Raw genomic sequence first — 17,781 nt, 5'->3', positions numbered from 1 at the left:
GCATAAATAATTTTCAGCAATAGATCTCATCTACTACCTAATTATATTATGCAATACCCATAAATCTCTATGTATTCTAGATCGCAACCTGCATCTACGCTTAGCACGGCTCATGATGCCACTGTAGGGTAACGCAGCAGAAAACAAAAAATTTCCGACCTACGCACCAGCCCAGGACCACTATGGAGACTGCATACAAGGTTTGATCTTTTTCGTTACCGACTCGTAGCGCAGCGGGAAGTAGAGTCGATGATGATCGGCGGTGCAGATCCCCGCAGCTAGGATTTACAACCTCCCAACCACGAGGACGTATACCCTCATCAGCTCCTCAGACAGCCCTCCGGGAGGCGGTTGAACAGCCCCCCGGACGGTGTCGCGGACAGCCCTTCAGGAGGACCTTCGAAACTCGAACGGTCACTCGGACAGCCCTTCGGGAGGACCTTCAAAACTCGGACGGTCACACGGACAGCCCTTCGGGAGGCACTCAAGAACTAAGACCAAAACTACGATCTCTCTACAGAGTTGCACACATACGGTGTCATCTATCTGGCAGGGCTTCGCCGTCCAGAACTAGTTCCTGCCGGAACCCAGACAGCCTTTCGGCTCTACGAAACTATTTCGCTGGGAGGGAGAGAAGAAGCCAGATCATTGCAATGGCATGTATGTGAGAAAGATTGAGTGTGGAGGGCTGCCCCTCCACCTCTATTTATAGGAAATCCCAAGGGGTAGGGCAGTTTCACACAAAAACCCAAAATGCACATGAATGAAGTCCTTCCACAAGGACCTAGGAGTGAAACCAATGAACAAGAGGGTCCCCAAGGGGGGATACCCCATGTGGCCGGCCACACCCCCATGAGGGGCCAAAAAAATGGCTCCTATCCATCCCTGTCATCCCCAAGATCTTTTGGAGCAAAGCCCCAAAAGGTGGCTTTCCATAAAGTAACCATAAAGCTGATTTTCACTATTAGCGACGACATTTTTCAGCGTCCGTTCTAACTGAAAATATTTGTGTGGGCTTAGAACATTTCCAGTACCCACCAAAATTATTTTCAACGCGTTCTGAAACAATTCCGGTTTAGTGATTTTCGTCTGCGAAAAGCATCTGAAGTGGTTCTGGCAGCTCTGGAGCATATCCGGTTATTATCCCGGAAAATTCCAGAAAGCTTCCAGAATGATTCTGGCACCCTCCAAGAATTATCAGGCATGTGCCGAAACCAATTTGACTTTTGGTATACCCTGAAACAACTTTTCAGTTTCACCGGAACTCATCCGGTGACCTCTCTCTGCGGAACTTTTCCGCTGTCCGAAACTTTTCCGGTGTCCGAAACTTTTTCGGTGATTTTCTCTCAGACTCCCTGTCTAGTATTCAGCAGATAGATGACCCTTAAGCGTGTGACCCTATAGGTTCGGTGAAGTATAGACATGACCTGGAACCCCTTCCAATCAATGATCAACATCGGAGCCGTGGACACCCATATTGACCCCTATACCCACACGAATGAATATTCGAGTGAACCTCCAGTTGCGGTGAGCTATTCCTGTTGCTTCACGATATATCACAAACACCTGAGGTGAGATTTATTGCATCCCCGTGGACAAACAATTTGTCCACCATGCAAGTTACCTCGTTACCGGTTTTGTTCTCTTTTCTCATTTCCGTGTTCCGGCATCCCCGTGATCAAATCACAAAGGTGTCTGGCCAGACGATGATGGACACCGTAACACCGAGAGGGCCTGAGTATATCTCTCCATCGTCGGAGGAGCAAATCCCAATCTCGAGCTATCAAGTTACTTAACATGCTTTCCCATGAACCCGTACGCCACCGTAATAGCCATCCAGTTACGGATGACGTTTAACAAACCCCAAAGTTCATGAAGCAAGCATGAAGAAACTCGATACTCTCATGGTCTAAGGAATTATGCAAACATTAACTATCTCTGTGTTATAAACCATTAACTTGTGACGAATGTATCTCATAGCATAACATCAATTCGGGTCGATTCAACACAAATGTCCTTCCTGACATTGTGCCCTCAAAGTTGCTTGGCATAGACATGCCCATGATTGGGAAAACATAATCATCATGCAACACTTGAGCTAGTCTTAGAGGCACGACTAGGAATATATTTTACCGTTTATTATTCCACACGTGCATATGGGTTCTCCCCAGAGCCTTTATGGATATACGGGCTCGGGAACCACAGCAGTTATAGCATGGAACATAAACATAATTATGAACCGGGAGATAATCAATAACATTTATTATTGCCTCTAGGGCATATCTCCTACACTGGACTCCCAAGGGCTGCTGCTGCTGGAGTAGCCGCGAGCGGAGTGCGCGTCAGTTTGGCGCTCCTCTCCGGAGCAGCACTCCAGGCGGTGGCCCTCGGCGTTGAAGACCTTGCAGAAGAGCGTGGAAGCGCCGTCGTACTCGAAGTGGATCGCGAGGGCGCCCCTTGCACGGCAGACCCGTGCGATCTCCCCCCAGCCGCGGGTCATGAAGATCTTGCCGGCGGGAACCGCTTTGATCTCCGCTCCGGTCGCCGGAGCGCTGCAGTCGGCGTGCTGCAACCAGAGCTCGAGAGGCCCCCTCGGCGGCATCACATCGGAGAAGAACCGCGGGAAGCGGATCCAGGAGCTTGGAGGCATCAGCGCCCATAGCACCAACTCGCGTGAGGAATCCGCGGCGTGGATCCCAGGGGCGGCGGCACGCGTCGCCGCAGCACGGCGACTCCGGACACGGCGTGGGCGGCGCTGCTCGTCGCTCCGACCTTTCGAGCCTTCGGCTCGGGCGTACAAGGGTAGCGGGTACCCCGGAGGAGGCCGCTCGCACCAAGGCCTCACCACCACCTGTATCGCCGCTTCATGACGGTGATGGATCGACCTCTTCTTTGGCGGAAGTGGCCCCAGATCATCACGAGGAGCTTTCCCTTTCTCTTCAGAAGAAAACCTTATGATAGGCGCCATTGTTGTCAGAAGTGGAGCAAGGAGGAAGAAGCAAGCAAGCGAGGAAGAGATGGGCAACGGGGGCTTCGCCCCCTCCCCTTTTATAGCAAGAGAAGGCCAACCGGCGTCTCCCACGATCGCAGGTAATGATGGTTTTCCTTGCATGTTGCAGGGACTTGTCAAGTCGTGCAGTAGCCGAGGCAGCATGGGGAAGCGGAGACGCCCACGTCCAATCAACCGCCACGCGTCAACCGAGGCCGTAGGCTTTTGGGGCCCACGGTGCTCCGAACTTGACCCTTGGCTTCGCCGCGAAGCCAAGCCCGAGCGCACCTTGGGCCCGGGGGCTACTGTCGGCGTTCTAGGAACGGGGGTCCCCAGACTTGCCTGCCTGCGGCCCACGGCGTGGCTAAGCCAGCAGGCCGTACGGCCCATCTTCATCAACAAGGCATCCAAGACCCTCGCGAGGGTCCAAGCCTCGCGAGGCGGACGACGCAAGACCACCTCTGGAGTAGCCTAGCCAGGCAGGCTCGCAAGGAGCGGAGATATCAAGGCGGGGCAAAACCTCACGAGGCAAACGTGACGTGAGCCATGGAGAAGTTGATCAGAGTTTGTTAAGTACTTACAAAATCACACATCTAACAATAGTGGCATCGAGCACGTTGAAGTTGAAGAAGAGATGTAAGTCCTCGAAACTCACAATGATGGAACCAACATCGTGTCGGAAATGGCTCACGTCACGTTTGCCTCGTGAGGCAAAACCTCAAGGAGCGGAGATATCAAGGCTGTAAATGATAAACAGCTAACTGCATTTTATTCCTCTCAGGGGATGAACGCACAGAGAAGACAAAGTGAGAGTGTGTATTTCATAGATCCTGCATTAGCAAATGGCACAACATTACATTGAAAAGGACCGACGGGACTGAGCCGTTAACACGGTCGTCCGTATCTTCGAAAACACGTCCCATGCAGAATCATTTCTCTGGCCATATCATGAACGGTAAGTCAAGTAAACAACCACGCATACACTGATTGTCTTTCAGATTTCGACATCATTCATAAGTTCATGGCTTTCTTAATATGTAGCAATCACTGGATATTGGTATTCATTGTTCCAAACAAGAACACAGTTTACTACATCGATTCTCTCAGAGAGTCAACAAACGCTCAGGATCTGACGCATCTTCAGCAATTCTTGGATAGGTATTGAATTCTATGATGTTGAAATTAATTTGCATTCATATCTGGTTCAATAATTGATGTTGTCAAAATTCATCATCATTTGCAGTGTGCTCGCATTGTGGGAAACTAAAACAGGGAACCTGTACAAGAGGAAACTACCTCTGCAGCACGAGATCGTTTCTCCGGTAACACACCGAAATCCATTATTTTTGAAAAAATTATCCAACAGTCTGCAAATACCTTTCCTTACGCTAGTCAAATGTTCAAGCTTCTAAATAAACCTCTTTCTATTTTGTCCAAAGAAAAAACAATAAATCTAACACCGGTTAGGTTGTTCCTAACAGGATAAATACATGACTAATTTTGTACAAAAATTTTTAGTGTCCTCAGCAAGAAGCAGGGACCAACCTTTGTGGATACTATGTTTGCAGACACATGATCTGCATCTGCAAATCTGCTGATAGTTGTCACGATCCTCGCGAATTAGTACCAGTAAGTCTATCTTAATTAATATCTTCTACTCCACTCATATGGCACATACTGATCTTAAAAATACTGCAGCTCATCTTAAAACCAAGGACCCCTGAACCGCTCCCGGCTGGTGAATTGCTGATGGTTCGGAGATTTATCAGCGACTTCTTCCTGGAGCACTACATCAATCCCACTGGTGATAATGAAGATTTCACCATGCGTTCTCCTGACACATTGAGTAAGATTTAGCCGCTAAACATATAACGCATGGATCCATTGTTTTTCATCTGATGAGGTCTTCGTATTTCGTACACTATGATTAATTATGTAATGCATATATGTGTGGACAAATCATTGGAATTTAGCTACCATATGTTCAATTGCAATTGTTGCGAAATCTAATGAATATTCTTCATGTGGACACTATTTGTTCAATTGAATATTGTGGCGAATTTGCTTTTTGCGTGCCGATTCAAAATGGGATATTTTTGTTTATTTGTTCAATTGAATATTATGGCGAATTTGCTTTTTGCATGCCGATTCAAAATGGGATATTTTTGTTTTAACCTGGCAATTGCTCTGCACACGGTTCAACTAAATGAGTGTGTGCGATCCACATCGAAAAACATACGTCAATCGTAGTGGAACCGTCGGTGATACACAGCAGATCGCAAACGATTTGCAGCGCTACTACGTGTGCGTAGGTTCTCCGGAACCGTCTGTGATATCGCGTTATCGCACACGAGAACTGGGAGTAAATCGTGCCCAATGCAAAATACAATCCCAGTCATATTTTTTTTAGGAAATGTGTGGGATCCCAAACGAAAAGCACACGTCACTCTTGCGGCAACCGTCGGTGATACCTAACAAATCACAAACGGTCTGCAGCACTTGTATGTGTGCGAAGGGGCTCCTGAACCGTTTGTGATAGAACATTATCGCAAACGGTAATTGTTGGAAAACGTGTGCGATGGAGTCTAGCATGGCAGACGGGTTACGCAGAAAACTCGTGTGCGATGGGGCACAAATCGCACATAGTTCATGTGTTGGCCCGTGTGCCTTACATACTGTTTCCCAAACGGTTCATTACGACAGACCGTATGGTTTCACTGCGTCATTAGAAACGCTTAATCACCGATACCACACGTGCGAAAGAATTTAATGTGTGCTGCATCGCACACGATTATATTTTGGAAGGCCTCTGGATCACTGTTCCATATCCCCGACGGTTTCTGGTTCGTGTGGGAAGGACACCCTATCGCACACACTCACTTGGCGACGGTTCTGAAGGCCGTCGCGGAAAGGGGTTAAAAACCGTTTGTTTAGGACCGACGCGCACCAGTGCTAACTAAACCAAAGATTCAAAGAAGAAATACGAGGCTATAAATAATCATGCATATAAGAGATCAAAACTCAAATAACTTTCATGGATAAATAGATCTAATCGTAAACTCAAAGTTCATTGGATCCCAACAAACACACCGCAAAAAAGAGTTACATCAAATAGATCTCCAAGAGACCATTGCATTGAGAATCAAAAGAGAGATAGGAAGCCACATCTAGCTACTGCCTACGGACCCGTAGGTCTACAATGAACTACTCACGCATCATCGGAGAGGCACCAATGAGGATGATGAACCCCTCCGTGATGGTGTCTAGATTGGATCTCGTGGTTCTGGAACTTGCGGCGGCTGGAATTGTGTTTCGTCGACTCCCATAGGGTTTCTGTAATATTTGGGTATTTATAGGGCGAAGAGGCGGTGCGGGAGGCCACCAGGTGGGCACAACCCACCAGGGCGCGCCTAGGCCCCCAGGCGCGCCCAGGTGGGTTGTGCCCCCCTCGGGGCACCCCTCTGATACTTATTTGGCCCATGTTGTTCCTTCTGGTCCATAAAAATTCTCCAAAAAGTTTCGCTGCGTTTGGACTCCGTTTGGTATTGATTTTCTACGATGTAAAAAACAAGCAAAAAAACAGCAACTGGCACTGCGCACTATGTCAATAGGTTAGTCCCAAAAAATGATATAAAGTTGATATAAAATGAATGTAAAACATCCAAGAATGATAATATAACAGCATGGAACAATCAAAAATTATAGATACGTTGGAGACGTATCACGGGGTTGTACCTGAAAAATATTTTGTTTCGAAGCAGGGATTAGAAGGGAAACTACTCCTTTTCCCTTCACTGGAACATCAACCGGATCCTGCGGAGCACCAATCAACGATTCAAGATAGCTGCAAAGGAGTCGTTTAGGAACATCCATAGGCGGCAGACGTACAAATGCTACTCCCTTCATGATTTAGAAGAATGCTTATAAGAGCATCTACAAGAGTACGACCGGATCCTCAAAGTCTTCCTAAACATCTGAACCCAGTCAGTGTTTGAATATCTGAGAGAAGGAAAAAGTCCACCCAACCAGACCCCCTATTTCCTCCCTATAAGTTTGGGGGTGTTCGATAGCCCGGACACATCCTCTATGTTAGCTCAATCCACCTAGCCCCACCTGTAGCCTCACATCTTTTTCCCTTTCCCTCTCATCTCTCTGTTTTCCTGGGCAAGGAACAGGATGAAGCTCACGTGCCTGCTTCCAAAGAGGAGCTCGTGCCCATGGTTAGAGAGAAGCCCGCATCTGTCTGAGGCCGGAGAGGAGCTCTCGCGTACCAGAGCATGCGCCTGCCTCCGAGGCCAGAGAGGAGCTCTCACGCTAGAGCTCGCGTTCGCATCGGAGAGGATCTCACTCGCAATCGAAGAGGAGCTCGCACGCCGGAGCTCCCGCCTGCGTTAGAGAGGACCTCGCCCGCGGCCGAAGAGGACCTCTCGCGCGCGTCGGGACAGGAGCTCGCGCATCGAAGCCCGTGCCCACGTCCGAGGCCAGAGCTCTTGCGCTCTTGTGCCCATGTTTGAGGTCGTAGCTAGTCGCGCGAACTGAATGCGTGCTCGCGCTGGTTACCGAGCTGCATGCTTGTGTCGGTTGTTGAGGAGCAATGTTATACTCACGGAAGGATTTTTACAGTTTTCACCGACATGCACAGGTGGCATCATTTGATTGGGATTATAGAGAGGAAGGGCGTGTTGGGAAATGTAGTAAAAATTAAAAAAATCGCCCTACGAACACCTAGGAACAATATGAAGATGCATAAACGATTTGGATCACGATCTTTACCGACTCCGGAGTGCAGCGAAAGAGGATGAGTCGGTGTAGATCGTACTTAGAGGTCCTCGAACCGTCGATGAGTGATCTCGCAAACCACCCACGAATGATACCTCGAACAGAAGACCGAAAGCACGACCTCTCTACTTGGTTGCAAGCGCACGGTCTTCACGATCTGGTAGCACTTCGCCGTCCAGAGCTAACCATCGCCGGAGAATTAGAGGGAGGATATTGGAACCACACTGGGCTTCTCATTATGAGGATTAGAGGATCTAGGTCAAGCTCTAATTGATCAACTAGAACTAGAACTAGAACTAGAAGACTAGAGGAGGCTCCAAAAGTTGTGTGTTCAAAATAGCCCAAAGCCTCTAGTTATATAGGTTGAGAGGGGAGGAGGGAAGGCTCCCCTCCTTAGTGTGCCGACCTAGGGGAGGGAGGAGTCTCTCCCCTAGTCCAATTAGGCCTCTAGCTCCCACTAGGAAAACGGGGGCGCCTCCCCTAATTTGGCCATGTTGGCGCAATTCTCCTTCCACCACTAGGCCTCTTAAGGCCCATTGGTATTCAATTAATTATAAAAGCCTTCTAATAATTACTAGATCCTTTTATTATTAATTTAACATCTCCAGAAACATTTTCCACCTATATATTATTTATCGGTAATATCCGGTATTGCCTGATAAACTCTGAAACCCTTCCGGTGACCCTGAAACGCTTCCAGTTCCTCTCGAAACTATTCCGAATATCAATGGAACAATTCGACAAATAAATTCTTGATAGGTTCGGTAAATCATAGATATGAACGAAACCCCTTCATTCAATGACCGATAGAGGAATCGTGGAAGTCCATATCGATTCCCGTGATTACACGAACGACGTCTGAGTGAACCTTTGGTTTTCATGTGATGTTTCCTTTGCTTCACGATACATTATAAAACCCGAGATGCATCGGCATCCTCCCGAGTCATTCACATGCTCACTATACCGACATCCTCGTTGCCGGTTTTGTTCTTCTTTCTCGTTGAAGTGTTCTGGCATCCCCGTGACATAGTCACCAATGTCTGGCCAGATGATGATGGATTCCGTCACACCGAGAGGGCCCTAAGAATATCTCTCCATCATCAGAGGAGCAAATCCCACTCTTGAGCTATCTAGTCCCCTGTCAAACTTTCCGATGAACCTATAAGTTGTTGTTATGATCATCGTGTTACAGATGACGTTTGAGCAACCCCAAAGTACACCGTACGGTAGGAAGTGGCTACGATACTCTCATGTCCTAAGGAACTAAAAACACATGTTAACACTTCATGATATAACAATTGATTTCAGACGATATTATCTTAGAGTATAACAAATAAGTTTGGGTCAATTCAATATGAACGTTCTTCTAACGTCATACTCTCAATGTTGTTTTAGGACTATCGTCACACTTAACGATATCCTAAGATCTGGAAAATATGATCACCAACAACACTTGAGTCAGTCTTAGAGGCGAGACTAGGAATCTATTCTTTGTCGTTTATCATTCCACACGTGCATATGAGTTTTCCACTGAATCACATATTCTAGGATCATAGCAGTTATAGCATGAAATATAAATTCTTAATTATAAAAATGGAATGGAAATATAATAATACAATATTATTGCCTCTAGGGCATATTTTCAACAGGTCCCCACCCCCTGAATTTTAGGGGGAGAAATTAATTAGTATTAAACGCGTTCGTAAAACCTCCATGTTTGCCCGTGAGTGTAGGATTATTGGCCGTTGAGCTACTTGCGTGCGTGCTCAATTTTTGGGAGTGTGGTTGTAGAGACGGACAAATACGTGTCGGTTGCTGAGTTGCTTCTCCTATTGGCTGCTGAACTACATGCTTGAAATGTTTAAACTAAGGAGGCAATTTGAGAGAGTGTGGTTGTAGAGACAGACAAATAGGAGCTTAAATTGGACATGCCCAGACACTAATTGTGCGCGTCCGGCGAATGTTTGGGGGCAAAATTAGCCTATCATGGTTGTAGATGCCCTAAATATTGTCTAAAGGCAAACATGTGAAAGTTTGACCAAGTTTGTGAAAACAACTATCTTTTCGAGAGTACGCAAAATGCGTACCTTAGCTTTATAGAAGATAGAGAAATAATTACAAGAGGTTATATTCCGGTGCCCAGCCACAAGCGGCTGTCACCACGACATCCACTCCACACACACAAAGCGACTACTCTATGATATTGGGTTCTCCTCTTCCTCGCACTGCTGCCCACAGAAGGAATTCCTTGTGGACTGCCTCAGCTACTTCCGCTTCTGAAGCCGTGGTGTTGTTGCGAAAAACTCTGTCGTTCCTCTGTTTCCAAATGTTCCAACATGCCGATGTGCATAGGGTATCGAAACCTTGGCGACCCCTCTTGTTGATGCGCTTCCTGGAGGCCATCCACCAATCGCCCAGTGTATGGTCCCTGGTAGGCGTGAGCTCAGTGTCGATGCCAAGTCTCCTGAAACTGAGAAACCATACTTGCCTGGCATACACACATTGCACGGGAAGGTGCTCGACCGTGTTCTCCTCCTGCTCACACAGGAAGCAGGGCGAACTATGCTCTTGCAATCCATGCATGTGCCTACGGTCAGATGTCCAAATCCTGTGTTGAAGTGCTAGCCACATGAAGATCTTACACGTTAGCGTAGCCCAACATCGCCAAACTGCCAAAGCACATTGAAACCGAACGCCTCCATGGCACATCATCTTGTAGGCAGACTTTGCCAAAAAAGTGCCGCTAGCCTCCCACTGCCAGATTGGGACGTCCTCCATGTTTGGCCTTAGCTCCATTTGGAGCATTATCTCCCACATTCTTATGAACCGGAGCAGCTCCTCTGTGTTCATGTCACCCCTAATATCCTGGGTCCAAGCGTGGAAGAGAAGCGCTTCATTGACCTTCCTCCTATTAACCACTTGCTTCCTGACCTTGCGAATGAGAAGTGGCGCGATCTGGCTGATGTTAGAACCATTGATCCAACTATCCCGCCAGAACAGCACTTGCGAACCCTTGCCAACATTCCATTTTACCAAGCCGTCGAAAGCCTTCGTCACATCTTTGCCCGAGTTGAGGTTCAAACCTTGCCAAGGTCGATCCTTATCTGTCTGCTTCAACCACTCCCACCTTAATCTGAGCGTCAGTCCCTGTTTGTAAAGATCCATGATTCCAAGGCCTCCCAACTCTTTGGGACGGCACACCCTTTTCCAAGCAACCGCGCACTTGCCTCCCTGGATCTCCTCAGTCCCAGCCCAAAAGAACGCGCGGCAACCCTTATCAATCTTCTCCAGCACCCACTTGGGTGCCTCAGCCACGATCAGATGGTGCGTGGGCCGCGCGTGCACCACCTGATTAACAAGGATCAGGCGGCCCGGCCTAGTCACCATGCCGCGTTGCCATCCTGGCATTAGTTTCAACACGCTGTCCATAATGCGCTGCTAGTCTGATCTCGTGAGTTGCTTGATCCCCAACTTGAGCCCTAGATACTTGATGGGAAACTTCTCCATCCGCCAAGGCAACGCCTGACGCACCAGCTCCTCATCCTCTTCGTCAGATCGGATCAAAACAGCCGAGGATTTAGTGAAGTTGACCCTGAGACCCGATGCTTCACCAAAGATCGAGAGCGCATGCTGGAGGAACCAAAGGTCCGATCTCCAAGGCCGAATAAACATGATCACATCATTAGCGTGCAGCGAGAGTCTTTGCATTGGCGTGCAACCTGGCATCTTGCTGACCACATTTAATTCATGTGCCTTGATCACCAGGGACGTGAGAACATCCATCGCAATGACAAACAGGAGCGGGGAAATGGAGTCCCCCTGTCTTAAACCACAAGCATGCATAAACTTCCAGCCTGCGCATCCATTTACCACCACTCACGAGCTGGCAGTCCTGAGGAGGATCGAAATCCAGGATCTCCAAGTGCTCGAGAAGCCTTTTGCCCGTAGCACCTCGAAAAGAAAAGGCCACGACAAGGAGTCAAACGCGCGCGAGATATCCAACTTGAGCATTACTCCCTTCGTCTTCCTTTTGTGAAGTTTCCTTGCCAGCTGTCTCACAAGCAAAAAGTTATCGTGGATATTCCTTCCCTTGATGAAGGCCGATTGGTTCACGTGGACCAACTCACTCATACGCGGCCGCAACCGCGTTGCCAACAGCTTCGAGGCCATCTTCGGGATGCTATGAAGCAAACAGATTGGCCTAAACTCATTGATCTGGCAAGCATCCGGTTTTTTAGGGATCAACGTGATCAGCGCCTGGTTGAGCCTCCCAAATCCATGCCCATTGTTGATAAAGAACTTATGCATAGCAGCAATCACATCCCGCTTGACGATCGTCCATGATTTCTGGAAGAAAATCCCAATAAAACCATCCGGCCCCGGTGCGCGATCCGAGGGCATGTCCTTCACCACATTCCAAATTTCCTCCTCTTGAAATACCATGTCTTGGTCGGCCAGGTCTACTTGTTCGATGCCCAAGAACTCCAAATCCAGCGTGTGCTCGCGAGGTGCACAGGTGCCAAGCAACTCGCTACAAGCCTCGAAGAACGCCTCCTCCTTCCCAGCCTGGTCTGTTATAGTGCGACCATCCACTGAGATCGTGGGTATGAAGTTTTTTCCTTTCCTCCCATTTGCCACCAAGTGGAATAACTTGGTATTAGCGTCGCCCTTCTGCGACCATCGTAGACAGGAACATTGCCTTGCTATAGTTCTTTCCAGTGAGGCCAGTCCCATAACCAAAAGCTTCAGAGCTCATCGTAGCCATCGTTCACCATCCGACAGCAATCGCCTCTCTTGAGCGCAATCCAAGCGTAAGATTACCATATTCGCGATCGCAATCTGGATCTTAATGTTCCCGACTTTCCGCTGGCCCCAAGCTGTTAGGTGCTTCGCACAATTCCTAAGCAGCACATCCAACCGAACAAAAGGGTCCGTGATGCTCTCCTCACAAGTCCATCCATCATGCACTGCATCCAAGAATCCGTCCAGCTTCACCCAAAACAACTCAAATCTAAATCTTTTCCTCGGTTGTAGCTGGTCTTCCATTGATAGAAACAGGGGACAGTGATCAGATGTGTTGGTGGAGAGGGCCTGCAACAAACACTCCGGGTACGCGAGCTCCCAGTCCACCGACACTAGGGCCCGGTCTATCTTGGTCAAGGTGGGGTTTTCTCTCTCGTTGCTCCACGTGAACCGCCTGCCATGTAAGAACAGCTCCTTGAGAGCATTGTCATCCACAAACCTCTTGAAACGACCCATCATTCTCCTGTCCAAGAGAGAGTTGTTTTTGTCTAATGCATTCAGAATCATGTTGAAATCGCCCACTGCCATCCACGGCCCCGGGTAGAGACCTCATCTAGTTGTCAGCACCTCCATCATGGTAATCTTTTGCGCATCCTCCTGTGGTCCATACACGACCGATAGCCACCAAGGTTGTCCCTCCCTAGGGGAAACGTAGCCCATGATGAAGTTAGAATCCAGCACCATGTTGGATATTGACACCTTCGAGGAGTCCAAGCAATAAAAATGCCCCCACGAGTATTAGACGAAGGAAGATACACAAAACCATCATAAGCCAGCCCTAAGCACTGCATGATAATGTATGTGTCTACATGCACGACCTTAGTCTCTAAAATACACCATATAGCTACTTTCATCGAGTCAGCGAGCTCCCTAAGCGCATCCTTCTTCGCTGGGCTGTTGAGCCCTCTCACATTCCAGCAAACCATCTCCAGAGATGTGTACGACATTTGGAAGCAGGGGTGCTCCAATGTCCGTACTCGCCCGACCACTCTACATGACCATCACACTCTCCATAGTACCGGTAAGGTTAACCGGCACCGTTTTCCCGAAGATGGCCGCTATCGCCTTGAGCTGAGGCTCGCGTAGCGGCGAGTCAAAGATGACCCGCAGCTGCTCCAACGCTCCATCCTAAACGGCGAGGTCGTCCTCCGCGATGCCAAGAGCTTTGAGCAGAACAGTTTCTGCCGCCGAAGCCCTAGACTTGGTACGGGTTGCCAGCACCAGTGGACCATGTGTTGCGCCTTGGTGTGAACGGGTCTTGTCCCGAACGCACACCTCTCATGGACTCGATCTCCTTTAGAAGTGGTGGCGCCAATTTTTTCAGCAGACCGGAGCAGAAGGATTAGATATTACCCAAAGCAACTTGCTCTTTGTCCGAAAGGCCCGCCTCCTCCCTTTGCATGGCTCCTGACGTGGTCATGTCAAACGCCCCCACCAACTGCATGCGGTCTGGGTCCCGCCCCGGAGATGCCAAAACAATCTCCTAACCGGTCGCCACGGGCCCCACCCGCTCGCCATCCGAGGAGGATACGGTCTCCATCACCGACCCTACCAGAGCCTCAGGCCGGGAGTCAGAGGCAATCACATCCGACACCGGGTCCCAGCCAGTTGCCCGCGTGCCTCCCTCGGTGTCCCCAGCCTGTGCAACCTGATCAGCCTCCTGCCGGATCAAATGTGCCCTGGAATCCCCCAACACCACCTCGGTCTCTCTGCTCGAGCACTGCGGTGACCGCACCGGATCCCGGCCCTATCCAATCTCGATCCGCGCCAATTGTTCCGACTCCTGTGGCTCTACACCCATATCCTGAGCACCAACCAGCACTTTGTCTGCCTCGGGGCCTGCACCACGATCCAATGCCAGCTGGGAGACCACATGCTCCGAAGCCTCCACCTGCGGGGTTTGTCTCTTCTCACCCGTGGCAATCCCAAGACTCGGCGTGACCAGCCCAACTGCTGGCACCACCACATTGGCCACCTGTGGGGCCAGTCCCACCAGCGTAGCCCCCGGGTTTGGTGCATTTTTGAATCTCTTGGTCCTGGTCGTGCCACTGGTCTACTCACCACAGCATTGCGTGGGATAAGCTGCCCCACTGGCACCTCCGACATCATGGCCGGTATCCTCCAGTCAGAGGGCCCCAGCCTACCTACCAGCACCTGCCTGTAGGATCTGCAGCCTGAGCCGCCGCCCGTCGCCGGCCCCTGGCCTCTCTGGCCAGCACCACGGTCATCGCAGACACCACGCGACCACGTTGGTGCACCGTCCACTCGCCGCCCGAGAACGATCCGTCCGCACTGTCCGGCAGCCCGCTCTGCCCGCTGTCTCCATCCGAACCTGCTCTCCTCCAGTTGTCCGGCGAGTTGAAATCCCATAGCTTGCCAATATGGATGAACGCAGGATACTCCAGCAGCTGCCGATGCCTGATGCGACGCGCCGCGGGGTCCAGAACCAACTCCGGCGGCTCCGGCACCCAGAAGCGCCGAAAAACAGGCACCTCGTCAGGATCTACGCACCAGGCACGCAGCTTGAACAACGAGAGATCCTCCCTGCTCTCTGTTTCAGGCGCAAGCTCGTCGATGTGGCAAGAACTGCCAAGAAGCTCCGCTGTCGTGTCCCAAGACCAGGCATGCGAGGGGATCCCTTCAATCATGAGGTCCACTTGGACGCGCATGAGCCTTGATGTTGCCTGCGCCTGCCGAAGCCATGGCCTGAAGAAGATCTTGACGCCCTGATGCTCCACGAACGGCACCGCCAGCGCCCTGTTCCTGAACTCGTGTGCCGCAAACACCACCAGATAGTCCTCCGGGTGAAATTTATGGACGGAAAACTTGTGCCTTGGAATGCCCAACTGTGCCGAAATCGCTTCCGCCGCCACCGCGCAGGATGTTGGCGGCCTGGAGCCACCCACGTACGCCACCACCGCCAACTGGAGCCTCCGCTCTAGATCATCCATGCCCACCGAGCGCTGCACGATGCACACCTCCGCTGGCACCTCCAAGAAGGCAGCACCGGCTACCTCATGGGGGAAGCTGGGCGCGACTGGCGAGATGCGCGTCGGCAGCGCGCTCTGCCTAGGCTCCATCAGCCTCTCCCCCAAAGGTGGTGACCGCCTCGGTGCCGGCTGCCGCCTGGCAACCTTGGCAATCACCGCTCGCCGGAGCTCCTCCTCTGACATAGGGCTGCGTGACAGGGTGCACTGCGAGGAGACGTGCCCGACGTAGCCACAGCGGATGCAGAGGGGATCGTTGTTGTAGTCTTGTCTCCTGTGCCCATCTTGGAAGCATCTGAAACAGAGCCCGTAGAGGTCCGGCGGGATATGTCTTCTCTCCGATGAAGTGGGGGAGTCCGCACCGGTCTGGCCGCCAGCACCCTGCTGGCGACGCAGAGCACGGCGGCGCCTCCACATGTCCTTGCGGGACAGCCCCGGCCTGTTCCAGCCTTGCTCCGGGACCGCCACCTCAGCCGCCGCCGCCGTGCCAGCAGACAAAGAGCGCGCCGAACCGGGCGAGGCCGAGAGCCCCAGCCCCGACACCACGGGCCTCTCCCGCGGGTAAGTGGAGGAGACCGACGGCGGACTGCGCGAACCGTCAGCCATGGGGACGGGAGAGCGCCCAAACCAGGCAGGCCACCGGTGAGGACGAAGGGAGAGTGTACGCCGGGGCCGGAGTGGCCGCCGGCGGGGGAGAGGAAAGGCTAGGGGAGCGGGGAGGCAGGGGTGAAAACAACTATCAACAACCATAATGCCACTAGTGAGGTACAAGTGCATTGCATGCATGAGATTTGGCAACCAAATTATGAATAAATGCCACTTTAGGGCATGTGCAATGTTGACGCTCAAATTGGACATTGTATCTGTCCGCGGACCGGTGGGGATCAGCCCATGAACACTGATGCGGGAGCCAACCATCCAACCCTCCCCGCATACATTTCAAAGCGAATTATGAACCGAACGAAATTCATGCAAACTGGATGCTTTTCATATAAATCGAACAAAAACATTTACATTTCAGACATATTTCAACTACACCATAGCGAACTAGGCTAGGCTATTCTAACCTTGTCTATCACCGGCCGCGGCGGAGCCCGTTTCCCACGAAGCAGTGTCGCCCGAGAGGCCGCGTCGGTCAGAGCCGCACTCCCGTCCGATCACATCGCGCAAGATCAATGTTGGGCGCTGCATGCTCTGGGCCGACATGAATGCGACGCGGGAAGCGGCGCGCGCGTAAAATAGAAAGCGTAGGAGAGGCGGGAGGGGATTTGGGTGGGGTCAGGTTGTCGGACGCGTGTGTGGCAGTGGTCCGGACGCCCGCAACGACCCCCGGTTTGCTTTCGGTGCAGGAAAAAGACATCTGGTGTTGCTAGCGGACGGATACATGACCGCATTGGATGGCAAAAACGGTCCGGACGTATGCAGGCGGTTTGAGGGTCCACGTTTGAGATGCCCTTATATCATCTAGACATGTAGATGTTTATTTAATTGTCGTAGTTCATCCCGTTCAAAATCAAATTAATGCTACAAAATATCGTAGACTACATAGTATAATGCTACATGATATTGTAGTTTTGAGTGGCTGGCATTGCATCTTCAAAGACAAATAGATTATATGAAAGTGTCATAGCCTTGAACAAAAACGTTATAAATTAATGTGTGGATGGTAGTTATTTTAGAACAAAAGTTTGAAAAAAAAGTATGAAAGAGTCTAGAACAAATGAGAAGTGTATATGATGTGGTTTGTGCATATTGTTCATTGCAAATACTCTCTCCATCCCAAAATGAGGTTTGTGCATTATGCTTAAGCTCAACCATGAAGTGTTTTACTCCCCTGTTCCTAAATATTTGTCTTTCTAGAGGTTTCAAATGGTGACTACATACGGAACAAAATTAGTGAATCTACACTCTAAAATATGTCTATATATATCAGTATGTGGTGACCATTTGAAATCTCTAGAAAGACAAATATTTAGGAACGGAGGGAGTAGATCGTACATGTGTCAGAATCTAACGGAGTGAATATGGTATCCAATGCCCGGATAAAATACAGAGATAGTAGCTATTATGAAAATACAAATGATACTAATTTGGTGTTGTAGGTGTCGATATTTTTTTTCCATAACTTGATCAAACATTGTGTAAATTTGTATGCGATTCTTTTCAAGCACCTAGGAGTGGCATAGAGATCCGTTCTGTTTAGATGGCATATAATTGGAGCAT

General features: G+C 50.1%; 1 protein-coding gene across 1 annotated transcript; it reads right to left on the bottom strand.

Annotated features, from left to right (window-relative positions):
* Window positions 1-12,528: 12,528 nt before the first annotated feature.
* Window positions 12,529-16,252, bottom strand: LOC109778686 (uncharacterized). The gene has a single exon (XM_020337243.4). It carries the CDS (start codon window positions 16,162-16,164, stop codon window positions 14,716-14,718), a length of 1,449 nt encoding a protein of 482 aa, XP_020192832.1. The 5' UTR covers window positions 16,165-16,252; the 3' UTR covers window positions 12,529-14,715.
* Window positions 16,253-17,781: the final 1,529 nt, after the last annotated feature.

This window comes from Aegilops tauschii, chromosome 4, assembly GCF_002575655.3.
Source record: "Aegilops tauschii subsp. strangulata cultivar AL8/78 chromosome 4, Aet v6.0, whole genome shotgun sequence".
Lineage (NCBI taxonomy): Eukaryota > Viridiplantae > Streptophyta > Magnoliopsida > Poales > Poaceae > Aegilops > Aegilops tauschii.
Note: the sequence above shows the minus strand (reverse complement) of the source record. Positions and strands in the feature narration are given on the sequence as shown.

What these genes read in the sequence shown, in the direction of transcription:
- LOC109778686 (XM_020337243.4), bottom strand. Translation starts at nt 16,164, where the DNA reads ATGGCTGACGGTTCGCGCAGTCCGCCGTCGGTCTCCTCCACTTACCCG.